Source organism: Coenobita brevimanus, chromosome 26 (genome assembly GCF_032717465.1).
Source record: "Coenobita brevimanus isolate Jiangsu-jjx chromosome 26, ASM3271746v2, whole genome shotgun sequence".
NCBI lineage: Eukaryota > Metazoa > Arthropoda > Malacostraca > Decapoda > Coenobitidae > Coenobita > Coenobita brevimanus.
The window spans coordinates 11,601,319-11,623,323 of record NC_136979.1 but is presented as its reverse complement, the minus strand read 5'-3'; the positions used below and the strand labels follow the sequence as shown (position 1 = coordinate 11,623,323).

Here is a 22,005-nt window from a genome sequence, read left to right as displayed (position 1 = left end):
GAGCAAAATACGGAGTAGTTTAAATATACGCGATTTCGCACCTAACACGGCACGGTAGGAACGAAACCCTCGTGTTCCGTGCGAGTTACCTGTATATATATATATATATATACAGTATATATATATATATATATATATATATATATATATATATATAACTGTATGTATATATATTGCCAGACGCCATAAACCCGTAAGGGGTGGCCATTTGACTTTTAGTTATTTATTTTACGGGGAGAGGCACCGACCCTCAACCAACCCACTTGCTGACACGTAGGGAGCACGTATGGTAGTAGTAGTAGTAGTAGTTGTTCCCTAGGCAGTCTGGCCGAACAGCCCCGAGTCCCTTAGGAAGGCCATGGCCGAGACCGGGCTTTCCCACAGAGCTCTCAAAGAGTGTATGTTGTGTTGTTGGCATAGGTGATTGTGTGCAATGCAATCTTCCTTAATGTGCTTAATAGTATGGGGTGCTGTGTTGCATCCTGGACAGGCATCAGCAACGGAGTCATCCAGCCTCTTCTGGTAGCTTAAGAGGGCTGGATGGTACTCACATCTCAGCCTGGCCTGGTGGACCCTGTCCTCACGAGGAAGATAGGATTCAGAAGGGTGGATGTCAGGAGGCCGTGCATGCAGCTGTGTGTTGTCCTTAAGTGACTGAATGGAGCGGCGAGTGATCTGAGTGTGGATATGCTTCTGGAAGCTGGTTTGAGGTGGGCGAGAGGGGAGAGATGACAGTATTTGTGTATGGTATCGTGTGCTGAGTGCTGGTTTGATGTTCCTTGGTATGGGTGGATGTGCTGCCATGTACTGTAGTGGATGTTGTGGGTTTGTGGAGGCTGCAGCAAGAAACTGGGTGCCTCTCATGTCTAGGTGATCCTTGACTTTGAGGACATTGGTTTCTTGATGTAGGTGGTCTGTGGGTGTGGTTGCTGTGCAGCCTGTGATTATTTTTAGGGCCTTGTTCTGTATGGTCTGTAGAGTGTTGTAGTGTGTTTTGGTGAGGTTAGAAGCCCAGCAGGGCTTGTATAATTCATCACTGAACGTATGTATTGTTTGTATACTATGGTGGTGGTTTCTTTGTTATGTCCGAATGTTGTATGGGCAAGTGACCTCAAGGCATTGAGTCTTAGTGTTATTTTATTTTTAATGTTTGTGATGTGTTGTTTAAATGACATTGATGTATTGTATGTTACACGAAGGATTTTGTGTGTGTGTGTGTGTGTGTGGTAGGAGAGTGTTGTTTATGGTGAGGTGTGGGATGTGACTGTGTTCTGCTGTCCAGTTTGTGAGACGAGTCACTGTAGATTTGGCTGGGGCTATTTTGAGCCTGTTTGTGGTGAACCATTCGTGTAGTGTGTTGAGGTAAGGTTGAATGATGTGTGCAGCTGTGTTTGCGTTTTGGTGCGTACATGTAAGTGTTGTATCATCTGCATAGGAAGCTATGTGTATCTGCGGTGTGTGGGGTGTGGGTACGTCGTGCATGTATAGGTTAAAGAGTGTAGAGGACAAAACAGATCCTTGGGGGACGCCGTTTGTGAAGTTTCTGATGTTAGAAGACTGACCGGCAAATGTTACGTGTGCACATCTGCCTGCTAAGTAGTTTGCGAGCCATCTTTTTGTGTTATTGTGCATGTTTGTGTTGAGTATTTTGTTTGTGAGGTTGTGGTGGGGGATGGCATCAAAAGCTTTGCTAATGTCTAGTGTGATTAGGATTGTTCTGTGTGGTGCCCTCTTTGAATTCATGCCATCAAAAACTCTCTGTGTAAGGTCTGTAAGAAGGGCGTTTTTGGAGTGTAGTGGCCTAAAGCCATGTTGTGACTGGGCTAGGGGAATGTGAGGTGTGACTAGTCGTAGTACCAGTCGTTCAGTGACTTTAGAGGGGGTGCAGAGGAGTGTGATGGGGCGATGTGACAAGGGTAACATGGGGTCTTTGTTGGGTTTAGGGATAGTGATGATATTGCCATGCTTCCAGATGTTGGGTGTAATGTTGTGTGAGTAGCTGTAGTTTGATATGTTGGTGAGTGCTTGTATGCCTTGTGGTCCTAGGTGTTTAAGGTGAATGTTGCTTATGTTGTCTGGTCCACAGGCAGATGAGTGCTTGAGGTTGTTAATGATATGCTTCGTCTGGTTGTAAGTGAAAAGTGCGTAGTCTGGGTCTGTGGGGAACTGTCTCTTACGTCGGATGATACGTCAGTCTTTGGGATGGGGGTATAGATGGCTGACTTGTGAAAAGTGATTGATGAGAGTGTTTGCTTGTTGTTTGTTTGAGGGTATGGTGTCTGTTGTTGTGATGGCAGCGTGTGATTGTGTGGTGTTGCTGTTGGAAAGTGTGATGCTGTTTAGTGTTTTGTAGTGTTTGCTGATGTTTGTTTTGTGGTCAAGTGTTTGGAGGTAATTTTTCCGGTTTAGTGTTTGCTGTTCTGATATTTTATTGTTTATTTGAGTGTTGAGTTCTTGTATTTGTTGTATGGTGTCTTGTGTATGGGGTGTTTGGGAGTGTCGCAGTGTGTCCCGTTGTCTGATGAGGTCTTGAATTTCTGGTGTGAAGTTGGGGTTGTGTCTCTTTCTGTTGCTTCTAGGGATGTGTCTTTTGTCTGCGTTTTGTATAATTGTATTGAAAGTGTGCACAGCGGTGTTGATGGTTGTGATGGGTGTACTGTTTAGTGTTTCGAGATGTTCTGTTTCAGTTACAAAGGCCTCCCAGTTGGCTCTCTTATATATAATTAGTGTATGTGTATTTGTGGCCAGCTGGGGTGATTCTGCTTTTGGTAGTGATGATGATTGGGAGGTGATCAGAACCTAGGGTTTTGACCACTCTCCATGATGTAGTGGGAGCGAGGTTTGGGGAGCAGAAGGTGATGTCTGGAGATGATGGGAGGAAGAGGGCTTGGTATGGGATATGGGTATGTTGGTCTAGACTGTTTAGTATGAAAAGGTGGTCTGTCTGGGATTGTAGTACCAGCCCTCTGTCTGTGTCAGGGTTGTTGACATGACAGGCCGATGACTTGGCGTTGAATTCACCACCCAGGATGATGTTGGGTATTTTTTTTTTTTTTTTTTTTTTTATGTGTCCGACTCTGGGCATAGGCTTCACAGCCTGCTATCAAGGCCCAGCAGGCCTCCTACATACCACACACCTCTACATGTATGTTAGTGATGTGATGTACCTATGGAGAGTAATTGTGTGGTACTGTGGAGGACGACTGGGGGGGAATGTGTGTTAGTGATTGTTATATGTGATTTATTGCCAGTGCGTATTTTAATTGATTGTATTTCTGTTGTGGTGTCACGTGGGGGGTGAAGGGACTTTGTGTGTGCACTGGTATCTGCAAAGTTGATGGATTTGTGTACCAGGGTGATGAGTCCACCGCCATCGGCCTGGTCTTGTCGAATGGTGGTGGAATTATTAAATGTCGGTGTTTTCTGTGCTCTGTGTAGTTTTGTTTCTTGTAAGATGGCAGTGTTTATGTTCTGTTGTTTGATGAATTGTGTGAGTTCATGTTTTTTAGTGTTTATGCCATCTATGTTTAACTGAAGGATGTTTATGTTGTGTGTGCGATGTGTGTTGGCTGCTGCAGCACGGGGGGGAGGTGGTGTGGGTGGAGGGGAAGGGGTAGGAGGAGGTTGTGATGGAGGTAAGGGTTGAGGTGGATTAGGATGGGTTGGAATGGGAGAAGCTGGGGGACTGGATGGTGCGGGAAGGGTCGGTGGGTTTGGCTGTGCAGGTGTAAAGGAAGTAGGAGTAGGATTGGAAGGGGGGTTGATGGGTGGGGGGAAGGAGCATAAGGAGCAGGTCCAGGTGTTTGTGTAATGTTTTCTGGATGCAAGTGTTGTGCAGGTGTAATGGGTCCAGTTCTTGTAGGAGTTGCACTGAACTGAACCCTTTGTCTGTCAGCTCAACGTGATACGTTTTGAGCATGTTGGACATATGTATTTGTTGGTGGATCCTGGATTGCTGTCAATGTCTCTGGCTAGAAGAAGTCGTCGAGAAATGACAGCCAGGGAGCCATTTCTCAGTATAGAAAAAACGGTGTTGTTGTGTGTGTTGTGTTGGGAGATGTGGTACTTGCCCAGGCGACCAAAGCCACTCCCAGGTACTTGAGCCCCGTGAGGGGCTGGGGGGATTTGCGGTGGTTTGGCCCCCATGCTGTCCTCCTCTTCTCTGCGACAGCCTCTGGGGGGTAGGCCCACGACGAAGATGCCACCGCTCCAGGTCCAGCACGTATGGTTTGGTTATATGGTTACCACCCAGCGTTTGGTTATATGGTTACCACCCAGCTTTGTAAATGGTTTTTTGGCTTACAGGAAACCATTTGGCTTGTCACTCAATGTAAAGCCACCTGTAAAGGAAAGAAAAGCAATAGGAAGTGACAGGAAAGTTGGGAGAAATAGGATGAGAGGAGGGCAGGCACAGACAAAGAATGATAAAGGCTAAGGCAGAAGTAGGCAGCACTACGTCAGGTGAGTAGATGATGGTTGCCACCACGTACCACAGTAATCCCTCCAATATCCGACGTAATAGAGCCATAGGCAGGTCCGGATAGTGGTCCTGTCCGGATATTGGGCCCCAGCTTATGGACTTGTACTTTTGGACCCTAACTCAGAAAAACACCTATGCAACTCCCCCTGGACATGCATAGCACCTATTTAAGACCGAAATCACACCAATAAGGGACATAAAAGACTGAAATAAATGCAAAAGAAGCATAAAATGAGGTTTTTGAGGTAGGTTCATACAATATTCAACATTCTGGGTACTTACAAGTCCCTGGCTCCTGGACTGGTAGTTATGGACCCTAACCTAGCCTAACTCAGAAAAACACCTCCCTACTGCACATGCATAGCACCTAAGACACAGCATATTCACACCAATAAGGGACATAAAAGAGTGAAATGAGATGTTTGAGGTAAGTATAGTATGGAAAATACATTAGAGTACAGTATGAAACATTCTGCCTACTTACAGCAAGTCCTTGGCCATCTCTATGAATAACCGCCTCCTCTCGGACTCTGACAGTAAGAAGGATTTCCTGAAGCACTTGCAATACACTGTTCATGAAGTCTTGCACTGAACTTAAGCACTTGCAATACACTGTTCATGAAGTCTTGCACTGAACTTAGTCATTCACACTTAGAAGTCCATTCTCTTCACAGTGCGTACTCTTGTCTAACTTATGCTCCATTGTAACTTAATAAGTGTTGCACTCTGCACTTTAACTCTTTCCACTCTTATAACCATTTTCTAAAGCAAAAACACACAAGTCTATTTACGTTAAATTTAGTTCAAAAATTGTTTGTCTTTTCACTCACAACTGTAAATCCCTAACACAATGCACTTTTTTTCACTGCATAACACTGTAAATTCCCGTGTGGTCTAATGGAGAAGTTCTTGGCGTGTATTCACTGTCAGAGTCCGAGAGTATCACTGGCAGGTGACCTAGGGGTGCGTCGCTGGGTCATGGTGATGGCGTACCCACTGCAGACGACTCTGAAGACAGATGCAAACTCACGTCAAGCGGTGACTCCACCGTGGCTGACGTGCTGGGCTGTGGCTTGGAGCATGAGGGCCTGTCTTGGGGAGGCAATGGAGTGGAGCCAGGGCTGGGCACAGCCGGGGTCACGGGCCTGAAAAAACTGTCAATCATTGATTGACGCAAGGAACGACGATTCTGACGATTGATGATGCGCTGCCTGAAAGCACACACTTCCTCCACAAGTCCCAAGGGCCCCATCTCCCTGTCGCAGTCCGGGTGTTCCAGGTAGTCCAGAACAAACTCTAGGTGTTCCCGGAGTGCGCTCAGCTTGGGGATGGCCGGAGTTGCGTCATGCTGAGAGGAGTCCGCATCATCGTCGCCGTCCTCGTCGGAATCTTCAACCTGGGTACTGACACCTGCAACTGAAGATGCGATCTCGATATCAGACAATGTCTGATACCCAGGATCGCCCTCGTCGTCATCCAACCACTCACGCACATCGTCCACATCAACATCGTTGCCATGCTTACATAGACGTGCATGGAAGTCATCCACGTCAATAGCTAGGAAATCGTACTCCACATCTGTTCCGAGAAGCAGACGAGACCGACCATTTTCTAGAGTCTTGACAGGGATTTCCTTCCATGCACTGGCCCAGTTGTAGATTGCAGACTTGATGTTGTAGCTGCGAAGGTTTTCCAAAGTCCGCTGGCCTCGCGTGTCCCGTCCCTCCCTGCACTCGTCCTCGTCCTCGAGAACAACCATCACCTTGTCCAGGAACTTCCTTCGGTACAGCCTCTTCGTTGCCACGATCATTCATTGGTCCATTGGTTGGTCGAGAGCAGTCGTATTAGGTGGCAGAAACTTACACCTAATGCGGCCATTCTCAGCCACCAAGTCCTTGTCGCATGGGTGGGCAGGTGCATTGTCGAGGAGAAGGAGGGCCTTTACCTGGTTGCGTGGGATTCCCAGTGTCTCCATCTGGTAATGTATGACCTCCTTGACGAAATGGCGGTGGAACCAGTCTTTGAAGATCCGGGGTGTAAACCATGCCTTCAAAGAATGGTACCAGACGACAGGAAGGACATCCATCACCTCACGAAGACACCGAGGCTGCTTTGCACGGCCAACAATAACGGGGTTAAGCCGGTGCATGCCGTTAGCATTGGCACAACACAAAGCAGATATCCGTTCCTTGGAGAGCTTGCGGCCAGGTACACGCTTCTCCATCTCCTTGGCTAGAGTATTCGTTGGCAAAGAGCGATAGAATAAATTAGTTTCGTCAGCATTGTAGACTTGACCGAGAGTGAGGCCCTCCCTGTCGATCAAGCCCTTCACCTTGTACTGAAACCCATCAACTCCATCCTCGTTTGCGTCCAAAGCTTCGCCATGAGCTTTACAGTTGGTAAGGTCATGCCGTAACTTAAACGCGAAGAGCCAACCCTCGGATGTCTTGAAGTCTAGGGCATCGTGAAGCCTGGCAAACTTCTCAGCAGCAGCCTTCAGCTCCGTACCATGTATCATCATACCAGCAGCACGTTGCTGTCAATACCAAATTAACGTGGAGCGGTCGACCTCAGCAAACTTGGGAGTAAACATCACCTTGCTCTCCATGTTGCGTTTGCTTCTCGACGAGAAGTCAGCCGTGAACTTCATGAGTTTGTCTCGGGATCTCTAAATATCAAACAGTGTAGATCGGGCCAGGTTGAACTTGCGGAGGATGCGGGAAGAAGACCACCCCACATCTACTTTCTCCAATATCTCCCGTTTCTTCTCCAGAGTCAACACCACTCTTCCTCTTCTCAGGCGGTGGGGCCATCATCACACACACGAAGGAGAGGCACGAGAGCAGCAGGAGTGCCTGCAGCAAGTAAGGCACCACCACAAAAGCGAGCACGTGGGCAGCCATGACGACGAGCGTGCACTTCCGACGAGAGACAGGCGGAAATTGGGGAGGATGCAGGGGCGCTCTAGCGGACGTCAGAGGAATGACTCGCCAGAACAAAGCTGTCCCGCGCCCCGCACGTCAAGTTCAAATTACGGGCAGGAAAAAATAGTTTTTTTTTTTTTTTTTTCTTTCTTTTTTTTTTTTGCGGTTTTCGGACCATTTTGGGAATATTGGATCCCGGACGATAATGTTCGGTTAGTGGGGATGTTCGGATATTTGGCATTCGGATATTAGAGGGATTACAATATAAATGAGGCCCTTAGAACCATAAGGTCCTTTCTGCCATGTTTGGGGAAAATGTTTTTTTTTACAGCATTATATTCTCCAACTTCTGCTCTTTCTGGAGAGCACGTTGGGTGTATTCTGTGGTCTTGTCAAAGTGGTCAAAATTCTCCTACTATACAGTGAGGTGTGAAGCCGTGCGGGTGAGTGGTCATCTAAGAGCCTGAGTTTAGGTCCATAAGATACATTCTGCCACACCGTCCCACATGTCTCAGTGGGCCAATGAGAAGACATGACGCACGTCATCTGGGAATCTCCTAGCCAATGCGGTGGTCCGGGCCATGCTTTCTCGACCAATCAGCATGTCTAAAAACTCTGTCTCCCCAAGTCTATTGTTTACATTCACCTGCGTCACCACAGTTTGTTGCTGCTCGGTATTTTCTTGCTTATTTTTGGTGGATTTACTTTTCATCATAGTAGTTTCTACACTAGTACCTGTTCCTTTCTGTTTCTCTGGCTGTGGTTTTGTATGCCTGCATCTATTAGTACTAAAATAACAGTACATATCAATGTTTTTGTGGTGCAAAACATAGGAAGATTTTGGAGTCAACACTCAACACTTCGATTAATTATTAATGACTATTGTGGCTCCATTGGCTTGGAAAGGATTGTTTTTTCTGTGGAATCATTTATGGGATATAGTACAAGCTTATTCTTACCATCAGACATACGATAGACTGAATATCTTTGGGGGGAACAAAATGTTACAATTTTATTGCACAAATGTAGTAGCGGTATCACACAGTTAGAGTTTAATGCGTTCAAAGTTTTTTGCTTCAAAATGCCATACAGTTTTCAAGATGAAAATGTTTGCATGTTAAAGTAGATGCCATTAGCTAAATTTTAAAAAATGAAATATCTCCGATAGTCTCAGAGTTATGGCATTTTGAAATTATGAAAGCTTTAAACACATTTTTCTCAGATTTTTATTTTTGGTGGAAAGTACCTTATGGTTCTAAGGGCCTCATATATACCAGTATACTGTCTATATATATATACAGTAATCCCTCCAATATCCGACGTAATAGAGCCATAGGCATGTCCGGATAGTGGTCCTGTCCAGATATTGGGCCCCAGCCTTCTGAACTTGTACTTTTGGACCCTAACTCAGAAAAACACCTATACAACTCCCTCTGGACATGCATAGCACCTATTTAAGACCGAAATCACACCAATAAGGGACATAAAAGACTGAAATAAATATAAAAGAAGCATAAAATGAGGTTTTTGAGGTAGGTTCATGCAATATTCAACATTCTGGGTATTTTTTTTTTTTTTTTTTTTTTTTTTTTTACTCTGGGCATAGGCTTCACAGCCTGATTTCAAGGCCCAGTAGTCCTCCTACGTACCGCACATCTCTACATGTCACCACTTTGGCGCTAACACCCATCGTCCATACTGAATACATGCTAGGGCAGTCTCATATAGGACTGATGTATTGGTATTAGCGGGGGTATTTTTACGACATGTCGGCGGGTCTTCTGGTAGATCAGTAAAGTCTGATTTTATGAAATTCAAATCCTTAAACTGTTCCCTGCCTCAGCGGGATTTGAACCCGGGTCCGTCAGGACTGCAGGCCAACTCTCTACCGATTGAGCCAACTTACAAGTCCCTGGCTCCTGGACTGGTAGTTATGGACTCTAACCTAGCCTAACTCAGAAAAACACCTATACAACTCCCTCTGGACGTGCATAGCACCTATTTAAGACCCAAATCAACTAATAAGGGACATAAAAAACTGAAATAAATGCAAAAGAAGCATAAAATGAGGTTTTTGAGGTAGGTTCATACAATATTCAACATTCTGGGTACTTACAAGTCCCTGGCTCCTGGACTGGTAGTTATGGACCCTAACCTAGCCTAACTCAGAAAAACACCTCCCTACTGCACATGCATAGCACCTAAGACACAGCATATTCACACCAATAAGGGACATAAAAGAGTGAAATGAGATGTTTGAGGTAAGTATAGTATGGAAAATACAGTAGAGTACAGTATGAAACATTCTGCCTACTTACAGCAAGTCCATGGCCATCTCGATGAATAACCGCCTCCTCTCAGACTCTGACAGTAAGAAGGATTTCCTGAAGCACTTGCAGTACACTGTTCATGAAGTCTTGCACTGAACTTAGTCATTCGGACTCAGAAATCCATTCTCTTCACAGTGCGCACTCTTGTCTTACTTGCGCTCCATTGTACCTTAATGAAATAAGTGTTGCACTCTGCACTTTAAGTCTTTCCACTCTTAAAACCATTTTCTAAACAAAAACACTCGTTAATTTATGTTACAGTTACAGTCCATTAAATTTTTGTCTTTTCACTCACAATTCTAAATCCTTAACACAATGCACAACAAAGCTGTCCCACACCCCACGCGCCAAGTTCAAATTATGGGCGTCCCCCCCCGGACCATTTTGGGAATATTGGATCCCGGGATGATTATGTCCGGTTAGTGGGGATGTCCGGATAGTGGGTGTCCGGATATTAGAGGGATTACTGTACCGTTGGATCTCACCAATAACGATTTCGGCAATAACGGTAAATTAGAATAGATACCCAGTATCTATAGTAACGTTTGGATTCACTTGAATAACGGTTATTTCGTGAATGCCAAGTTGTTATTCTGCAAATATGTCCATAAAAAGACGAGGAATGAAACGGACAAACAAGAATAATGCCAAGTTGTTATTCTGCAAATATGTCCATAAAAAGACGAGGAATGAAACGGACAAACAAGAAAAGATGAAGGAAATCGCCGAAAATTTGAGCAGTGGTCAGGAGGAGATGGAGGATCCTCCCCTGACTCGCCCACCACCGTCCCCCCCACCTCCTCTGCCTTACCTGACTCACAATCTGCCTCCCCCTCCACTTCCACAGCCCCACATGGCTCACCTGTTCCACCTGGTATACCTGCAACCCCCAACATAATAACTGTTGCTGCATTATGGAAGAAATATAAAATTCAACAGGCCGTAAATTTCTTCGTCAATGCCTGGAATAATACAACATTGGCAACCATTAAACATGCCTGGTCGGCACTCTAGCCACAACTCAAGTCTGCTGAGACAGACGGTGAGCAGCCATCAGAATTAGTGACTAATGATTGGACTTGTAAATCAGATTTCAGGAAAATACCAGAAACAGTATCACGATCAAGTGAATGCCCACCATCAGTCACTCATCACTCAGTTTCTTTCACAAAGCTAGCCAACCGAGGAAGAACAACAGAGAAGGGTTCAGTAGATGATGACACTGGGGACTTCCTAAAGATTTTGACTTTATGGGGTTTGATGAAGTGTTGATGGAAGTGGGTGACCCTGGCGTGAGAGGCAGGAGTGGGGATGAGGCCAGTGAGGGGTCAGGAGGTACGCTGCAGTAGCGTCCCTGTGCAAGCCTCGAAACAATCATTATACCAAACACCTCGTAACTTCTTTAAGGTGAGTTTTATATTACTCATGATGATTTAATAACTAATCTTGGTATTTCAGCTAAAAAAAAAAAAGAAGTAGTGATAGGAGGGCTCCAGGTGGGAAAAGTGGATGAAAGTCCTGTAGTGGCGGCACCAATAAACCCTTTATACATATATTTTAATGTCATGCAAATAACGTTTTCATCAATAACGGCGTTTTTCTGGCACCAATTAGACGTTATTGGTGAGATCCTACTGTGTATATATATATATATATATATATATATATATATTATTTATACAGGTAACTCGCACGGAACACGTGGGTTTCGTTCCTACCGTGCCGTGTTAGGTGCGAAATCGCGTATATTTAAACTACTCCATATTTTGCTCCCTAGACCCCCCAAATGTGTTGTTTTGCTGTTATCTGTCACTGGTAATCACTAGAAAGCACTTTAAGTGGTTAGAAGGTTTATTTAATGTTATAACTCACAAATACAGTACTCCACAGCAAAACTTCAACACACAAATACTGTACGTAAACACAAGGAAACATTCCGACGCCGATCATAGGTAATCATATAAATCAGGTTAACTGGTACCAGTGCTTTAACTTACAAGCACATACCAGAACAGTACATATTTAATTTAGAAATGCAGTGCTGTGATATCGAATGATTTCAGTACATAATCTGTTAGGAATGGCTGGGAAAAAAAAAAAATGTTATGAATAAATTTTCACCTTTTTGATATATGTTTATGGTAGTTTCGAGTTATTTTTTACGTTATCGTTGTGCCCATGCTTGGAAAAGGGAGCGAAAGAGTTGAATTTTCAGTCCTAAATGAGAAAACTGCACGTCCTCCAAGGCTAGACTCTGCCACGGGAGAATAAAGTGGAGGGTCAGTCCGATTAGCAATAAGGAAGTTGTGTCACAACTTCCAGCTCCCACACCACGAGTATGGCTAAAAATAGAATCGTAATGCAGTTTCAGAACTAACAATAAGTCTAATTAATACGAATACAGATACAAAGCAGAAATAAATACGTTTACAGATGGGGAAAACGTACTTCTTCCGTCATAACATGTTCATCTTTCTCTATCATTTTACCTTGTTATTTTCGCAATATATATTGCTGTCTCGTAAACAGGGTGGTTGTTTGTGTTTTGCAAGGGAGGAAAAAGATTGTATTTTCTGTCTGGGTCGAGATAATGGGTGTAACCATGTGTGGTTAGGCATGGCCACGAGCAAAAAAATCGTACATCCACTCATCACGATATCAGGTGGTGAACTGACAGATGACACACGAGAGGGTGAAGTCAAGGTCAGTCTCATGTCCCAGATTTTCGTTCACTTCCCGAAAGTTTTCACAGTTTTCTACAATTTGCATTGCATCAAATGATCTAAACCATTACAGCAAACCTGAGCAAATAGGTAAAGATACCAAGACAAAAATGTATTTTTCTCTTATTATAAGTCTTTAACGAACAAACTAAAAAGGCAATATTCCGACGCCGATCATGGGTAATCATATAAATCAGGTTAACTGGTTTCAAGGCTTTATTCAATGCTTTAATTGTTTACAAGTACATACCAGAACAGTAAATATTTAACTTACAAATACAGTACTGTAGAAAAGCAGTACAGTAAGAGTTTAACGAACAAACAAAAAAGGCAATATTCCGACGCCGATCATGGGTAATCATATAATTCGGGTTAACTGGTTACAAGGCTTTATTTAATGATTTAACTTTATTAAAGTGCTTACAAGTACAGTACATATGAGAACAGTAAATATTTAACTTACAAAGACTGTACAGTACTGTGGAAAAAACGAACAAATAAAAAAGGCAATATTCTGACGCCTATCAGGTAAACTGGTTATAAGACTTTATTTCTTGCTTTAACGTTATTTAATAGTACATTAAGTTGCACATAAACTTACCAGAACAGTACAGTACTCTAAATATTTAACTTACAAATACTGTGCTACTGTACTCGGGAATGTCTTACTCACTGAATAATTTCCCGCCTAGATCGTCACATAATCAAAACAAACCGCTCGCTGCGGTGACGTTCGAGGATTTGATCTTTCAAAGGCCTCTCCTGCGTTAATTTGTAGTTTTCATGATGGTTTTTTAATCTTACGTTGTCTTATATGTATCCCAGCCCTTACCGTGTATAATTGCGAGCGGTGATGTTCGAGGATTTGATCTTTCAAAGGCCTTTCCTGCGTTAATTTGTAGTTTTCATGATGTTTTTTTAATCTTACGTTGTCTTATATGTATCCCAGCCCTCACCGTGTATAATTGCGAGCGCGTTCTGTGAGATCGTGTTCCGTGCGAGTTACCTGTACTGTATACTGGTATATGTAGATGTAAGTGTATATATACAGTATATATATATATATATATATATATATATATATATATATATATATATATTTATACTGTATACTGGTATATGTAGATGTAAGTGTATATATACAGTATATATATATATATATATATATATACAGTATATATATATATATATATACTGTATAGATGTATACATATCACTCTCATCTTAAATGTCGGGATCAACTGCCAAGCCCTGGGCTCCTACGCTCCTCATGGGGCAATGTAGGATTGGATGATGGATGGATGGATATATATATATATATATATATATATATATATATATGAGGCGTCTAGAACCAAAGGGGCATCGGCGCCAAAATGTACTTTTGAGTTATGATGCTTTAAAGTTGTGTTTATGGCAACGTCATAACCAGAAGGCAATAAACAAACCTTTTATACATCAAAATGATCATCAGCGCCTATGCTCTACATGTAAAGGCAAAAAAACAAAACATTAATAACCGTAACCACAAAATAGGCAGTAAACCAAACCCCCAATTTATAAGTGGACATAATAACATATTGTAGGGATTTAAAAACATAGCAGAACATCAACGAATGTATTAATGTACAAAACTATATTAACTGAAGATTCCAGTTCACTTAATATTAATAAACGAATAATTATTAATGCTGCCTACTTCTTCCTTAGCCTTTATCATTCTTTTTCTGTGCCTCCCCTCCTCTCTTCCTATTTCTCGCATCTTTCCTGTCACTTCTTATTGCTTTTCTTTCCTTTACAGGTGGCTTTACATTGAGTGACAAGCCAAATGGTTTCCTGTAAGCCAAGAAACCATTTACAACGCTGGGTGGTAACCATATAACCAAACCATACGTGCTTCCTACCTGTGAACAAGTGGGTTGGTGGAGGGTTAGTGCCCCTCCCCTTAAAACAAATAACTCGAAGTCAAATGGCCACCCCTTAAGGGATTATGGCATCTGGCAATAGATAGATAGATAGATAGATAGAATAATTATTACTGTAATTTCACGTTTTTGACAACTAAAACTGAAATCAATGCAGTTATTATTTTTCCTCTACCATAATAGATTAAAATAATAACACTAAAAAAAAAAGTAGTGTAGTGCTTAAGTAAATTGAGAAGGGGTAGTGGGGGGTTAAATGGTGGGGTCGTCATCTAGGAGCTCGACATCCAACTCTGCCTCCTCGGTGCCACGCCCCCTCCCGCTGTCTCCCCTCACCACTCTCTTTTCCTCTTCCTTTCTACCTTTTTCCACTTCTCCACACACTTCTGACACTTACGAGAGGTTATAGGCACCACCTCCTCACTGTAACTATGTACTGAACTCATCTTGTCACCCCCCCTTCAATCCCAATAACAACAGCTCATCTTGTCACCAATAATCCACGATAAATGGGGTAAAAATCCAATACGTAATAATTATACACCTCAGTGAACATGGGAGGGAAGCCTCACCGGCACACCGGGCAGGCCACACGCTTGCTGATTGGCTGCTCTGGGGGAGTGGCAGAGAGTGAGAATGCTGATTGGTTTGGGCTGAGGGGCTTAGATGCCTGCCTGCTCTGATTTGTTCGCCCGGCAGCATGGTCAAACCCACGTGACTTTGAGCCCCTCTACCACTGTCCAGAAGGCCGAATCTTGTATGGCAACCAGTGCTGTCACTGAGAAGAGGGTTAAGCCTGTTGTCTCCCCTACCTAACTCAAAACCAGTATATTGGTGGGGATGCCCCTTTGGCTCTAGACGCCTCATATATATATATATATATATATATACACTTATAGATAGATAGATATAGGTAACCCGATTTACACGAGTATTGTGTTCCAGAAGACGTCATGTAATTTGAATTTTGTTTAAACATAATTTTCCCACAAGAATACAGTACATGTTAAGTGAAGGAGTTGGTGTGCTAAGCCAACTCCGCTCTTTCTTTACCCCTGCACAATTGTTGACTCTATACAGGGGTTTTATCCGCCCCTGTGTGGAGTACAACTCTCACGTGTGGGGAGGCGCCCCACATACAGCTGTTCTCAATAGGGTGGAGTCAAAGGCCTTTCGTCTCATTAACTCTCCTCCTCTTACTGACTCCCTTCAACCTCTGTCTCTTCGCCGCACTGTTGCATCTTTATCTCTTTTCTATCACTACTTTAATGGTCACTGCTCCTCTGAACTGTCTGCTTGCATTCCTCCATCTCTACGACGGGCGCGTAGCACCCGTCTGGCAGCAAACTCTCATCCCTTTTCTGTCGAACTCTCTAATGCAAGAGTTAACCGTTACTCCCAGTCTTTCATTTATGCAACAGGTCAGCTCTGGAACTGTCTCTCTCTGTCTGTATTTCCTGCTGCCTATGATCTCCAGTCTTTCAAACGCAGTGTGTCCAGGCATCTCAAAATGATCGGATCTTGAATTTGGCTCTCTATTGTATTTTGTTTTTCTCTTGGAGGGAACTGTTACTGCGGGCTCATGGCCCTTGGTTCCTTCTTCCTCGCATAAAAAAAAATAAAATAAATAAAATAGTTATATAATATTCCATTCCTTTAATTACACCTGAATTATGTACTCACACTGTACAGATAGAGAGGAGAGGCACAGGCAGCTGATATTATGATAACTCGTCTGAATCAGTCTCCTGCTCTAACTGACAGTGACCCCCGGTGGCTGCAAAATTAAATGTCCTATGGTGCGAGTTTTGCTTTTTCTTAAAGTGTGTTATTTTAAGATAAACATATATTGTAAACAAAAAGACAGAATTTTTACATCGTGTTGTTTCAAAAACGTGTAATTTAAACTTGTCTAAATCGAGAGGTACCTGTAGGCTACTTATTTTGATAAATGTTAGACTTAGTGAATGCCAGAGTATAACCATATTGTATTTAAATGCTGACATAATTTATTGTACTCAGGAGGTCTAATTACAATTTTACTTTCAGTTTCTCCTTCCTGTGGGGCCCAGTCAATCACCTAAAGCATCTTTTTTCTGGAGAGAGACTCATGTTCACAACAGTGTACTTCATCTCTCTGTTTGCGACGCTTTACTTTGCACTCAGTTTACAATCGACGATATTGACGTCCATAGCGGCAGTTGTGCAGGTGGTGTCACTGTTGTGCTTTGTGCTCAGCAACATCCCTGGTGGACAGACAGGGCTTAGGTTTTTCTCAGGTATCTGTTCTTCCATGGTAAAAACAACAGTGTCTAAAGCTCTTCCAGTCTAGCTTTGCTTCTCCACGTTTTATATGTCTGGAGACTGTAAATGTTTATTCATATTACATTTGTACTGTTTAATAAATGTATTTATATATGTATGTATTGCACCTCTTAGATTTAGTGTACATAGTTTTCACTAGATGTCCAGTATTGTACTTATATTTTCAGACTTTACAAAAAAAAAAAAAAATGTGTGTGTGTGTGTGTGTGTGTGTGTGTGTGTGTGTGTGTGTGTCTGTGTCTGTGTGTGTGTGTGTATATCATCATTTTGAGAATAAGGATTTACCATGTTGAATGCTGAGGAAATGCTGTCTATAAAGCCTCAGTTATCCATAGACATGCAGTTGATATTTCTCTCCAAGCTTTAATATAATTTTCTAAGTGTGAGGACTACAAATGGAGGAATGTATATACATAATTTGCAGTGAGAGATATACAATAAAGTTGCACTATGTCTAAATCTTCCTACATAACCCTTTTATCACCCACCTTGTTACTGTTGTGGCCTTCAGTCTCATCAGGATGTGAATTCAGTGGACTCCAGGCACAAGTTGCCCTTATCCTCCTTTTTTGAGGATAGGGAGGAAGCTGAGCAATGTTTTATTAGGTTCTGGAGGTTGGACTGGAGTGATTGGAGGAGTTTCAGGGAGCTGTTGCCTCTCCTGAAATTGAGAGGGATCTCCCTTCATGCTAAGGGGTCCTTGTATGCAACATGTATTAGAAGTGCAGTGCTGTATGGTAGTGAGACCTGGGCAGTAAAGGAAGAGGGTATTCATAGGCCAAAGTGTACAGAAATGGCAACAATTAGATTGAAGCATAGTGTGTCCATGAATGAGAGATCTTGGGGGGGGGGGGTTAGGACTGCAATTGGAGAGTTGCGAGGGAGGATGGGGCATGAATGTATTAGTGCTGTGATGAGAAGGGCTAGATTGAGGTGGTTCGGTCATGTTGATAGGATGGAATGTGACAGGTGAGCATGGAAACTGAGAGGAGGGAACGTCAAGGAGAGGGTTGCAAGGAGTAGACCAAAAGAGACCTGGGATGAGGTCATTGGATGTGATCTCAGGGATAAGGGACTGAATAGGGAGGCTGCCAGAGATTAAGCAACATGGACAGCCACCTTCAGGTGACCAAGGCCAGCTCATACAAGCATGCTGAAGCCTTTATTGAAAAAAAAAAAAATAATAATAATAATCAGGCTATAGAAATTCTCAGTTATATCAGTGTCACCATAAGAAGGTGGTCCTCTCATACATCATAACCCACCTTCACCATGCTTGAATTTGGTGACCTGTTTTACTGGTTCCTTACTCCCAGACAATTTTCTTCAGCTTACAAGAGATATTTTCAGCTGGAGGATTTGGATACTGTCTTAATCAATTCTACATTGTTAGAATTAGATAGATATGTTCATGGGCTGATGGGGTTAAGGCATGTGCACTGTCTTCATATTTATCAGACTCCAGAAGTATAAATGAAAAAGTGAGGAATAACCAGTCCTTAGCTGTACTGCACTGTTTTTGGCTATGTGCAATCATTGGCTTCATTAATACATTCGATGCAGTGATCTATGTACAGTATTTATATATTGCCAGATGCCTCAATCCTGTAAGGGGTGGCCACAAACAAGTCGCATTCATGTCTCCCGGACCCCTGACATTTCACTGTCCTGCTTCCAGCTCACACACCCCTATCATATGCTTCTCCACTCCATCCCTCCATCTCATACTTGGCCTCTCCCTCCCTCTCCTCCCATCCACCTTACTCACATAGATCTCCTCATTAGTCTCTCACTCTCGGTCCTCTCCACATGGCCAAACCACCTTAGTGTATTTCTCCTAACGCTTTCTATCACATCCACATCCACACAACAACGCTCCTTCACTTCCTCTTTTGTCAGTCTGTCTCTCCATGTAAGTCCACATGCTCCTCTCACATACACGTAACTCATTTCCACTTCTCTCACTCTTGACTTGTGTCCTTCCAACAAGGTCCAAGCTTCACTTCCATACGTTAGAGTTGACATCACAATATTGTCATGCAGCAACTTGTTACTTCCCTACTCACTTTCCTGTTCCTTATCATTGGTTTCAAAGAATCAGCAACCTTTCTTCCTTGTTGTACCCTTTTCAGCACTTCATCCTCTAAACTTCCATCCTTACTCATCGTACCACTCAAGTGCTTAAATGCATTCACATTTTCCTTTTCCTCATCATCCAACCTCACTGTACATCTCTTGAAGACCATAACTTCACTCTTCCTTACATTCACTTTTAGATTCCATTTCTTACACACACTGTCAGACTCATTCACCAAGCCTTGCAGTTCCCTCTCCTTTTCACCTCTTCACTTAACAGTACAGCATCATTTGCCAGCAACAGTACAGGGAGTTTCCAAACATTGCCCTCTCTTATTAAAGCCACTCAAACATCCACTACTCTACCTTGTATCTCTTCTGTAACCCCATCCACATACAGATTGAGTGACCATGGAGATATGACACATCCCCATTTCAAGCCAACATTCAAATAGAAAAAATCATTCAATTCACTATCCACACACACTGCAGCCTTAACCCCCTCATACATACTCTTCAAGGCATTCAACAACTTCCCATTTACTTCATACCGTATATTCTTAATATCTTCCACATTCCTTGTCTACCCACCCTGTCTTATGCTTTCTCCAAATCCATGAAGTCCGCATACAACTTCTTTCTCTTCTCTAGAAACTTTTCCACTAAAGATCCAAGAATGAATATGTGATCTATGTAACCTCGTACCTTCCTAAAACCTCCCTGTTCTCTGTTAGTTCCCTAACTCTGTCAGTAAGTATCCTTCCATATACTTTTCCTGTTACACTAAGAAGACAAATGCCCCAATGATTACCACACACTTCTTTTTCACCTTTCCCTTTATACAGGCGAATAATTATACCTGACTTCCAATCCTTTGGGACTCTACCTTCCTCCCAGGCCAATCTATGCATCTTCCATACCCATTCTACAACTATCTCTCCCACATGCTTAAGCATTTCTCCACACACTCCATCAATTCCTGGGGCTTTCCCCATTTTGACTCTCTTCATTGCTTCCACTACTTCCATCCTACTGATTTCTTCTTTCTCACCTCCCTCCTTCTCTCAGTCATTCCTCAGCCACTTATCCTTGCATCGTTTTCATTCTTTGTCTTTTAACCCCTAAAAGACAGGCATCGTAATGTTTTGACATTCGCTCAGGACGGGTATAATCGGCGGGTGCAATATGGTTGGGGATTTGTCAGGGGGGAGGTGTGGAGGGGTGTGGGGGTTGTGGAATGGTGCGGGGATGAGGACTGGGTGCTTCGGGGAGGTGGGGGGTGGGGGTCAAGGTGGGGGTGGCAGTGGGGGTTGGAGTTGTGGGGTTGTTTGGGGGGTGGGGGTTTGGGGGATATGGGGGTGGGGGTGGAGGTGGGTAGGGGGTTGGGGGTGGTGGGGATAGGGGGAGAGCAGGAGGGGATGGGGTATAGGGGGTGGTGGGTGGTGGGGGGATGGTTGGGAGAGTGGGGGGTGGTGGGGAAGCAGTTGGGGGGATTGGGGATTGTGGGGGCATGGGGGATGGGGGTGGGGGTGGGGAGGGTAGGGGTTAGAGGTGGTAGGGGGCTGTGGATGGTATTGGGGGGAGTTGGGGGGGCAGTAGGGGGTTTGGAGATAGGGTGGTGGGGGGAGGGTTGGGGGATGAGGGTGGGGTGGGTGGTGGGTGGTGTTTGGGTGTTGTGGTAGGGGGGTAGGATGGGTGGGGTGGGTATGGGGGGGTGGGGGGCATGACTGCATGTGCAGACACCTGTCATTTTGGCCCTAGTACCCATGGACAGCATATGCGGACACCCGTCTTTTAGGGTTTAACAGTTCCTGAGGGTGTTCTCTCCATCTGCTCACTTTTTCTCCGTTCTCCTCTAGCAATCTGCCATTTTTATCTTTCACCCCTTGACTAACTTCTTTGTCACAGTCTTACTTTCTTCACGGGGGCACAGTGGCTCAGTCGTGATCGTGGGATTGCGAGTTTGAGCCTTGCCCGGGACTGCCGTGCCAGGAGTGGTAGCGTGCTCCTGTAACCTAATGGGGCTATATGGGCATAGTTGCCTACATCAGGGATTAAATCCCTTACTTTCTTCACCTCTTTCCAGAGCATTTTCTTACTTTCTCTCCAGTTTACACTCAAATTCCTTCCAAATTCCTTATGCACTCTCTTACTAATCTTTTCACCCCTCTCTTCCTCTCAACATAACCAGCTTTCAACTTCCTCCATGCCCCTGCTTCCCATCCACTCACTATATGCTTTCTTCTTTTGCACCACAGCTTGTCTCATTTCATTCCACCATGCTGTTCCTTGCATCCCCTTTCATCTTCCCTTCACCCCACACACCACCTCACATGCTGCACAGATTTCCTCTGTGAATATCTTACACACACCTTCCACCTCCCCCATCTGCTCTAAACCATGTTTACCCAAATCCTCCTTCGCTTCTTTCATATATTCTGCCTTTTTCCACCTTTTTGCAGCCTTTCTACTCCCCTTGTATGGACTACTTATTCCTATCCTTCCTTCTATTCCTCCATTGCATTTCAACCTTGACTTTCACCACTACAACATGGTGGTTAGAAAATTCACTCTCATAACCTCTGTATGCTCTTACATCCATTGCATTCATGGGGGAAATGAAGAAAGAACAACAAAAGTTGAAGGAGGAAGTATATGCTGAACTATGGCAGCAGAAGTATGAGGTAAGCAATAATGTGACGAAGTGCAGACAGCATGTAGATGACCAGCTGAAGATTAGTGAGGGATTAGTGATGGAGTTCAGACCATGTAGATGACCAGTTAAAGCATGTAGTCGACCACATGAAGATAATTAGTGAGAGAAATGCGGTTGTAGAGAAATATTGCACTGATGAGCCTCAGGTTAGTGTACAGGGAGCTTATGAAAGGATTAGACTGTTTTTTTTTTGTGTGTGTGTGTGTCCGACACTGGGCATAGGCTTCACAGCCTGCTATCAAGGCTCAGCAGTCTTCCTACATACCATACACCTCTACATGTCACCACTTCGGCGCTAACACCCACCGTCCGTATTGAATACATGCTAGGGCTGTCTCATACAGGACTAGTGTATTGGTATTAGCGGGGGTATTTTTATGACTTGTCGGCAGGTCTTCTGTTAGGTCAGTAAAGCCTGATTTAATGAAATTTAAATCCTTAAACTGTTCCCTGCCCCAGCCGGGATTTGAATCTGGGTCCGTTAGGATCCCAAGCATCTGAAGGTA

At 43.7% G+C, this 22,005-nt stretch overlaps 1 protein-coding gene across 1 annotated transcript in view; it reads left to right on the top strand.

Annotated features, from left to right (window-relative positions):
• Nucleotides 1-17,131, top strand: part of LOC145394186 (uncharacterized) — a 109,253-nt gene extending 92,122 nt beyond the window's left edge. The window contains exon 4 of the mRNA XM_080268171.1: nucleotides 16,432-17,131. Coding sequence (XP_080124297.1) covers nucleotides 16,432-16,714 — 283 coding nt within the window. The 3' untranslated portion in view covers nucleotides 16,715-17,131. The remainder of the gene's footprint in view (nucleotides 1-16,431) is intronic.
• Nucleotides 17,132-22,005: the final 4,874 nt, after the last annotated feature.